Here is a 10020-nt window from a genome sequence, read left to right on the forward strand (position 1 = left end):
AAATATCATTGTTTTGACTTGATTTGCTGGTTAGATGCCCCTCAATGAACTCTTATAAGTGGAGTTGTTAGGACTAGAGATATAACTACCAATGCTATTATGACAGTGTTTGGTTATGTAACAGAGCGCATGATGAATTAAATTTAAATCACTGCCTCCGCTAGGGATCGAACCCGGGACCTCTGGCTTACTAGTCTTACGCTCAACCGATCGAGCTAAAGAGAAGATCTCTCTAGCCGAGAGGTATATTGCGGCTAGTATTTACCAGGGTTACATACTCCCCCTCCAGGAAATAACTCGTCCTCGAGTTTCCAGGAGTAACAGCGATGCTTGTGGAGCAATCCTGAGTATTTTCCCCGAGTCCCTACATGGGCGCCAATGTAACAGAGCGCATGATAAATTAAATTTAAATCACTGCCTCCGCTAGGGATCGAACCCGGGACCTCTGGCTTACTAGTCTTACGCTCAACCGATCGAGCTAAAGAGAAGATCTCTCTAGCCGAGAGGTATATTGCGGCTAGTATTTACCAGGGTTACAGTTACTTTTTTTTCATGCCGACGTAAAGCTAACACTGCAACTGGTTTACAGCTTTCGATTTCGGTTCGTAAATGGTACCATGTATAGTTAGTTTTGTGTTCGCTTTGTTACCTAGTGGATGATGTCATCCTTTGCTAGACAACAACCATCCATCGAGCTGTACAAGCACTTCAGTGTACGTAATTGTATTGTTTTGAACCTATGTTTTATTCGAAAATTATTCATCGATACTTTTCACGTTTTCTTACTAAATCTAGTATTCATTTTTGCTGACTGTTGGTCGCACTATTGTCTGTATTTTGTAAAGTACAGCGCTATTTTGGCATAATTTTCTTTTGCAATCTTGTCACAAATGTTCTTTAAAAAACTGAATCCCTGATAATTGTAGCGTGAGAATATCCGTATATATCACGTGACTATACAGATATCTTCTTTTATCAGAAACAATAAACTGAGACAGTGAAGAGATAGCCGGAGGCAACTGGGCAAACAGTGTAAACATCATTAATTAGATTCCACTTCATGTTTTGACGCACATGAGGTATTTTTGTCAACATCCTTACGAACAAAACAAAAGCATTATACGTAAACATTTAACTGTTGATCACATCAACCCCTTGAGAGTGCAAGAATCTTTAATTAGTAAGCTTATTACGCAGTATGATATTTTAGTTAATTATTGATTCTTGGTTTATCTGCAATGGTATAATTTATATTTAGGACTCTATTTCATCATTTCACTGTGGGATTGAAGATGTTGTATCAGATGTAATTACCCTGGTATCCTGATCCTTTTAAGCACCAATGACGAGTGCTGCAAAGACGTAACTGCTGTATTATGTCCTTAATATCACTGACGAGTCCTAGAAGGACAAAGCTGCTGTATTATATCCATACTATCAGTCACGAGTCCTGGAAAGATGAAACAGCTGTATGATGTCCTTAACATCACTGACGAGTCCTGGAAAGACGAAACTGCTGTATTATGTCCTTAACATCACTGACGAGTCCTAGAAGGACGAGACAACTGTATTATGTCCTTAATATCAGTGACGAGTCCTAGAAGGAGGAAACAGCTGTATGATGTCCTTAACATCACTGACGAGTCCTAGACAGACGAGACAACTGTATTATGTCCTTTACATCACTGACGAGTCCTAGAAGGACGAACCAACTGTATTATGTCTTTTACATCACTGACGAGTCCTAGAAGGACGAGACAACCGTATGATGACCCCAACATCACTGACGAGCCCTAGAAGGAGGAACAGCTGTATGATGTCCCTATTATCACTGAAGAGTCTTAGGAGGAAGAAGCCGCCGTATTATTTCACTAGCAACACAAGTCCTCGAAGGATGAAACACCTACATGTGGAAGTTCGCTTTACTGTACCTAACTGTTAATTTGTTTTGAATGGTGCATATATTTTATTCTGAGAGCTGATGCCATTTTTGTTTAGTAATGACTATTACTTATCGTCCTGAAACATAATAAAACAAGAGGCCAATGGCCTCGTAAGTCTCTGGCCTTCTCGTTGCCTTAATGGTAAAACTCTTGTTTTGTTGTTGTTGTTGTTTGTTCAGGACACCTATAAAGCATTGGAATGAAGAGATAACTCTAGCAGAAATTAATAAAACTGTCTGTATTCACAGCAACAGCACTAAATTCATTAAAAGAACTAATCGGACCTACTGGGCTCCATATGTATAGCTGTGTCGCTAATGTACCGTGCTCTCAGGTCTGTGATAGTAATGAGCTGATATCATATATAATGTAAAGGTATATGTTATTGATAAGTCGCAGGAATCTAAATATAATTGATATTCAATAGGGGCTTATTATAAAAGTCAAAATATTTCAAAATTAGCATTACAGGAGATGTATTAGTCTCAAAGTAAACGCATGCGATATGGCAACACGTTGTATATAAGCGTAAATGTTCCGACTCCATCGCTTGATCTCATAATTAGTAATAAACTGACTCTGATCACCTTTTGTGACGGGCAGACGTTGTAACCGCCGTACATATAAAAAATAAAAAGCCGGTGACTAGAATGTAACTAAAACACAAGTAAAAATGTAAACATTTGCGATTGAAATCAATATTTTATAGTGGAAATATACACAAAGGCACTGTACAGACTTTCAACAGTCGTCAAACACTTGGGCATACTTTTCTAAGCACGATAAACACAATTTCGAAGGAACGTTATCCTTTTTAGTACTTTTTCTATAAATAATGAAACTTTACTGTTTGATTCAATACATAGTTAGGGTCATATTTCATAGAATTAAAAACACAAATCACAGATGAATATTTAGGACTAAATGCGCAGACTTTCAAGCCGATTAGAAAACAACAGGCAGCCATCTTGGATTTTGACAATTGAAGGTTATCACCGCTAGTTCGCAGAAGAAATGCATGGAATCTTTCTTAAATTTTGTATGTACGTCCCCTTGGTCCCTAGTTGTGCATATAACATTTTCAAGCCGATCGGAAGACAAAATGGTCAACAGGCAACTATCTTATATTTTGACAATTGAAGTTTGTTGCCGCTAAATGTTCTTAAATTCCATACGTAGGTTTCCCTTGGTCCCTAGTGGTGCATATTGTATTTTGGGACCGATCAGAGAACAACAAGGTAAACAGGCAGCCGTCTTGGATTTTATCATTGAAGAGTGTTACCGCTAGAGCTTAAAAATCGCCGGAGGACCAATCGAAAAAAACATGGTCGACAGGCGGTAATCATAGCGGGGGAAAATAAGAGAAACGAGCAGTCTTTTATTTTACTGATATTGATCATTCCATGATGGGCGCAGATATTCCTCTGAGATCTCTTGTTATATTAAAACAGCACGACGGTCGGTCGGGTTGCATAATGCTTTTCACCTAGGGGCCGAGGTTCGATTCCCCGATCGGACATGAAAAGGTACATCGTATCGGGTCACCTACCCGACCACGTGGGTTTCCCTCCCAGTAAGACCTATCTCGCTCTTCAATCAGCAAGCGTGATTAATATAAATTGATATTACTTGTTTCGCAATTGTTGTAAAATAAATAAAGTTAATATTTACATTAAAACAGCGATAGAAGGTAAGTATATTGTGCAGGGCATTACAATGATTAATACTCGAGTTAAATATAAGAGAGTTTCATGGAATTTTTATCTGTATCTTGTCTATAAGTGTACTTTGTAAGAAATGTCCATTGAATAAATATATAAATTCATTATTCATCGATAAAATTTATAACAATTTCGTGAAAAAAAAATAATCCTTCAAAAATTCATAAAATATTTTAATGATTTATCCTACAGATCAGAAAATCTACCTGTCATTTGGAATGTATAAGTATCATCTGTTTATTTACTGAGCTAAGTGGCCCTGTTAAATAAAACCGGTTTTATTTAGAGCATGAGGTTGCCTATGATGAGAAACTATACACCGACTCGCTGTTAGGTTGACAAAGGAACGCTGAAGTCACCACGTTAATACACCTGTACGTACACCTATACCTAGCCTTCGGTCATGTGTCACCTAATACGGGAAAATGTCACTCACGGCCGAAATCTTACCTTCATAAAATAGAAAGCTTTCAGGTGGACAAGACGGTATGGAGTATTCAGTCAAAAGATTGTGATTAATTTGACAATACCTGCACAGATGTGTATATATTTTGGATTATTCTGACCCCAATCTGACAGCGCTCTACGTACGTATATGCAAACAGGTATATGTGTATACGTCATCACGACACACCTATTCGAAAGGACCAAGGCGTGCTAATAAAACGAACTAACAACAACAAAAACGTGCTACGATTTCTGATGGATCGTTACACTAATATAGAGAATCTATCTATAACAAGGAAAACTTACCTGTGGTGACGGAATGTGGGTTTTTATGTAGATAACGTACGTCATCAATGTAAGTAAACAACCAATGGAAATTAACATCCCGATGTCATCAAGATAACATGCGCAGTATTACATAAGCTACCTAACTATAATAGGTTCAATATGATATATAAAATACATTTATACATTTGCTGCGGTAGATTTTAGTTATATACATTCAGAAAAATTGATATAAAATCATACACAAAGAAAACAGACAAGTCCTTTGATCTTGTATCGGTTTCAAAAAGCCTTTCTGTGTAAAAAAAATGTGTACAACCTGAGCACGTGGGTGATTGAAGTGATTCATACCTAGATTGGAGGAAATAGTTAAGAAGTTTTACACCGGATACAGACTGTGTAAATCAAGTATCAGCTTACCCTGGGATTTTACTTGTGTCTAACACAGGACAAACTAGACTGTATTAACAAAACCTAATACAGTGTAGGTTATTTTATATTCTGGATTCTTTTTTCGTCATCAATTATACGTCTTCACACAGATCAACACTTTTATACCTTGAGTAAAGACGGAGCAGCATATCTGTTGATGAATATGGAAATATTTTAAATGTGAATTTACTCATCAGATTTACCTGCTGTACATTTGATTACGGATAAAATTCACCAGACAAATAATTAAATACAGAGTGCTTTTCTTACAGACACACATCTGAATACAATATACCGAGGACGAAAATGGGCTGTTGTGAATCAAAGAACGCGAGATACAACATCGGTGATGACGATAAAAACAGTGACATAGCTATCACTGATATAGTGGCTTACGGCAAAGAGCTGGAAACCCAGGAGAAGAAGAACAAGGGCCTCTCTGATGATATCAACGGAAATGTAACTGTTAATATGGAACAAACGCAGGACAACGTCAAAATAGACGAATCGGAGTTCAGTGATGTTGATTTAAATGATCATCAGGACACAGACAATTTTGAGACAGCAAAACTAGAAATAAGTGATTTAAAGTCGACTGAATCAAGAACCAATGATGACACTGTCGATGATACAGAGAAGGCAGTGGTATCTCTCCCCCCTCCCAGACCTCCACAGAAACTCAGGAAGGATCTCATACCAGATGTAAACGTATTCGCTAGGATAGACAAGGATGCCGATACGGTAAGGACAAGATAATTATTATAGACAAACAAAAATCATTATATATAAGTCCAAAACATGTTGTCATATTCGAAGTCTACTCGCATTCACATGAGTTTTCATTTTAAAATGCTATTGACAGCTTCAATGTAACTGAAATAACCGCTCAATCTTCATTTCATTGATTTACATAATATACAAGCTAAAGGTTTAATTACCGTGTAAAACATGAGATAATTATGTTCTTCAAGTCATCTTAATTGATAAGGCTACACTTTTATCAGCATTTGACATGTTATAACTAATACTCCCATATAAAGCACAGGGAACACTGGCTTTCCTGGTAGTTTTGACTAGAATGTTGCCTTCCTTTTACTTTTGGACTTTCGTTTTAATCATCTCGATTCCGGACTATTTTGATGTATATTGTACATATATTGTCTGTATAATAGCATTATCAAAATGAATTGATATATGATGATGTGATTGGTGTATGATGTTGTGATTAATGCTTAATGTTGTGATTGATGTATAATGCTGTGATTGATATCTTAAATCCTATAATGACATTTGACCCTTCTTTGGTGTCCTGTTTGACTAAAGAAATTATCCTATATGGGTATGGATATAGACTTCACAAGAAATGACTGGTACCATTTGTGGTGCAGCACTTTCCTTTTTTTTTTTTTTTTTTGTATTTTGGATATGCCTGGAATAGTGTGATTATTATGTAAGATATTTATTACGTTTTCAGTAGTTAATACTTCAGGTTAATGTTCATCTTTATGTTATCCTATTAAACTATGATAATAGCATTTTGAAGGAAACAAAGCTGATCAAAGCATAAGTCGTCAAATAATAGCATAAAGAATGAAGGGGCGGTGATACGCTTATAGACTTAGTAGCAACCGTAATTTGGGAGTTAATGTAAGCTGACAATCATATTCAGTATAACAACACACACTTCTCAACTGATGAAATGCACTGTGTACTGGTCTGCTGTTTAATCAGACCGAACAGGACACGACAACTTGATGTCAATGTCCAAGATAATAAATGTGTGGCTTTACAGGTTTATCATTCACTGGTATGTAGTATACATATCCCGTCATATATACAGGTACATAGTATCACCATTACAGAGAACAATGCGATGACGTCACTTATTTACGACATTACCAGACTATTGTTTTGCCATGGTTTTGACATGTTTTACTATTTATATGATTTTCAAAATTGCTTTTAGTATCTAATTGTCACACCGGTCTCAGACTTAGATTTAATGTTTGGTGTCAGTAGTTATTTTTTGTTATCTAATTGTCACACCCGTCTCAGACTTAGATTTAATTTTTGGTGTCAGTAGGTAATTTTTGTTATGTGATTGTCACACCGGTATCAGACTTAGATTTAATTTTTGGTGTCAGTAGTTATTTTTGTTATCTAATTGTCACACCGGTCTAAGACTTAGATTTATTTTTTGGTGTCAGTAGGTAATTTTTGTTATGTAATTGTCACACCGGTCTCAGACTTAGATTTATTTTTTGGTGTCAGTAGTTATTTTTGTTATCTAATTGTCACACCGGTCTAAGACTTAGATTTAATGTTTGGTGTCAGTAGTTATTTTTGTTATCTAATTGTCACACCGGTCTCAGACTTAGATTTAATGTTTGGTGTCAGTAGTTATTTTTGTTATCTAATTGTCACACCGGTCTAAGACTTAGATTTAATGTTTGGTGTCAGTAGGTAATTTTTGTTATGTAATTGTCACACCGGTCTCAGACTTAGATTTAATTTTTGGTGTCTGTAGGTAATTTTTGTTATGTGATTGTCACACCGGTCTCAGACTTAGATTTAATGTTTGGTGTCAGTAGTTATTATTTTTTTTATTCCATTTTAGGTACCTCACATGGAGCACGAAACAGTAGAAGCCCTCGCTAAACATCTCACGGATGATTGAACAAAGACGATTCGGACACAATGGACAATCCTGACTTACATATGGTGAACACTAGATATGGTGAACACTAGATGTGGTGAACACTACATATGGTGAACACTACATATGGTGAACACTACATATGGTGAACACAACATATGATGAACACTAGATAAGGTGAACACTACATATGGTGAACACTAGATATGGTGAACACTAGAAAAGGTGAACACTATATATGTCTAGACATGATGGACATTATATATGGCGAGCATTAGATATGGTGAACATTAGATATGATGAACATTAGATATGATGAACACTATATATGGAGAACACTACATATGGTGAACATAAAATATGGTGAACACTAGATATGGTGAACACTAGAAAAGGTGAACACTATATATGTCTAGACATGATGGACATTATATATGGTAAACATTACATATGAATATGTATTAAATTATGTGATAGACTATCAAAATATTTATATCGTATACGCAATATACACATTTATATGTCACAGTTAAAACTTCACTCATGCTTAGGTGAGTAACATATGATACATACGTTGTCTTTTTAGTAAATACATTGCGAAGTTCATGGATACATTGATAAGTTTCAAGATTATTGATTTTAAATTTTATATACTATATAGAAAATGAATATTCCTGGATTTAAAAAAAAACGGTTTGTGATGAAAAATACTCATATTTTAGCAATTACTTCCAAGGAAAAACTCATTTCACTCAAATTTCGGAATGTGATCCTCGCTTGAATACGCTAATATCTATTTTCACATATGGGAAAGCTATGCAAGTTAAAGCAGCATAACGACTTCGTGATACTAACTACTGCAGTTGAGATAAGAATTTACTTTATATTGTCGAACTCTCTTAATGTTTTTGATACTAGACATTATATGTGTATTTTTATTTAAGTATTTTTTTATTATCATTGACACTTTTGTGTTCATACTTTTGCCAATTATTTTAAACTTATATGATTGAGGTAAAATTTATATATGTAGCAATATACAGTGCAAGGCGATCAATACAACCATTATACACTTCATAGTTATTCAGTTTCTTGATTGTTCCGGCCGGAACTAATTCATTGGCATTACATTTCGCGCAACACAGCCTTGTAAATATAAATGACTGTGAACAAGCGAAAACAGCTTGATATGCAGAAAGTTAATCGTACCTCCGCATGCGAGGTCTATTTTTATCAATATTTATGACAGTGTACAACTTATCTATTTTCAAATTTTATCAGTTATACATTTTCAAAAGTGGCATTCCTAAAAAAAACGGCAATATCGGAAACACTTGAATCATGTTATATATGCACCGAACACCGATATATTTTTTATTATTTATATATATATAATATAAAAATCTTTATTCATGGTGTTAATATCTTTTTTATACCTATTGACGATATCTGTTTAAATTCATACATATCTGCCCAAAAAGCTATTCTCGAATCTAAAGAATTTATCGAAAGCCAATTGATTGATGTGTGTTGATGTTTTTATCGAAAGACATTGTGATTCAAGCTGTATTTGTTTTTTTTTAATTCAATAATGTCCGTTTAAAGTATGAATGGTCTTTACAATTTTTCGTTTGATAAGATTTTACAAATGTTTTATATTTCTCTAACAAAAGTATTGAGATAAAAGTGTGTGTGTGTGTGTGTGTGTGTGTGTGTGTGTGTGTGTGTGTGTGTGTGTGTGTGTGTGAGAGAGAGAGAGAGAGAGAGAGAGAGACAGAGAGAGAGAGAGACAGACAGACAGAGAGAGAGAGAGAGAGAGAGAGAGAGAGAGAGAGTTTGCTAACAACCAAAATTTGCAAAGTGCTTTAAAATTGTACCAAGGTCTTTACAATAAAATATTGATACTCAAACATTTTGAAACCTTTCTTCTTGTCTTAATTAGTTAATTGTAAGATCTGTGTTCCATTTTTCTAGAATTCAAAGCCTGCATTCCGAAAACGATACCCAAGAGAGTGGTTATGTTAACGACAAGATTCGATCACTTTGATAATGTTCGATGTACAAACATGAGTAAACTTCAAACAACAGAAGGATTACTGATTTGCTATAATACGGCTTTATGTATATAAGCACTGGTCAGCTCTTTTGTATACTGTCAAATAACAGTTTGAAAAAAATGAATTTCCAAAAATAGTATTCAACGTCCATAATGTATAACAACCCAATATTCAACTTATAATATTCGCTTTGATATTTGTGCTTCTGATTTATAAACTACTTAAAGTACACACACTACAAAATTAATCTAATGTGGAGATGTAGAATGGAACTACTGACCGAAGTCAATTATTAATTACGTGTAAACATGATATGCATGTAAAATATCGCTTTACCATTTTATGGCATAACTACAGAAGACTGACATACTTTGGTAGTAGACCAGATATATACACAGTAGCTATATAGGTAGGTGTCGAGGTAAGACACTCCAATCTAACTTCCCAATCACGTACTAATCTATCCAACATATTTAAAA

At 35.1% G+C, this 10020-nt stretch overlaps 1 protein-coding gene across 2 annotated transcripts; it reads left to right on the top strand.

Annotated features, from left to right (window-relative positions):
* Positions 1-4011: 4011 nt before the first annotated feature.
* On the top strand, positions 4012-8770 carry LOC117342356. Of its 2 annotated transcripts, XM_033904500.1 has the most exons (3): positions 4012-4466; positions 5101-5569; positions 7446-8770. In XM_033904500.1, exons 2-3 carry the CDS (start codon positions 5135-5137, stop codon positions 7503-7505), a joined length of 495 nt encoding a protein of 164 aa, XP_033760391.1. In that variant the 5' UTR covers positions 4012-4466; positions 5101-5134; the 3' UTR covers positions 7506-8770. The 2 variants fall into 2 exon arrangements, with proteins under 2 accessions (XP_033760391.1, XP_033760390.1); XM_033904499.1 differs by having other exon boundaries at positions 4013-5569.
* The last annotated feature ends 1250 nt before the right edge of the window (positions 8771-10020 follow it).

The sequence above is a fragment of the Pecten maximus genome, chromosome 14 (assembly GCF_902652985.1).
Source record: "Pecten maximus chromosome 14, xPecMax1.1, whole genome shotgun sequence".
Lineage (NCBI taxonomy): Eukaryota > Metazoa > Mollusca > Bivalvia > Pectinida > Pectinidae > Pecten > Pecten maximus.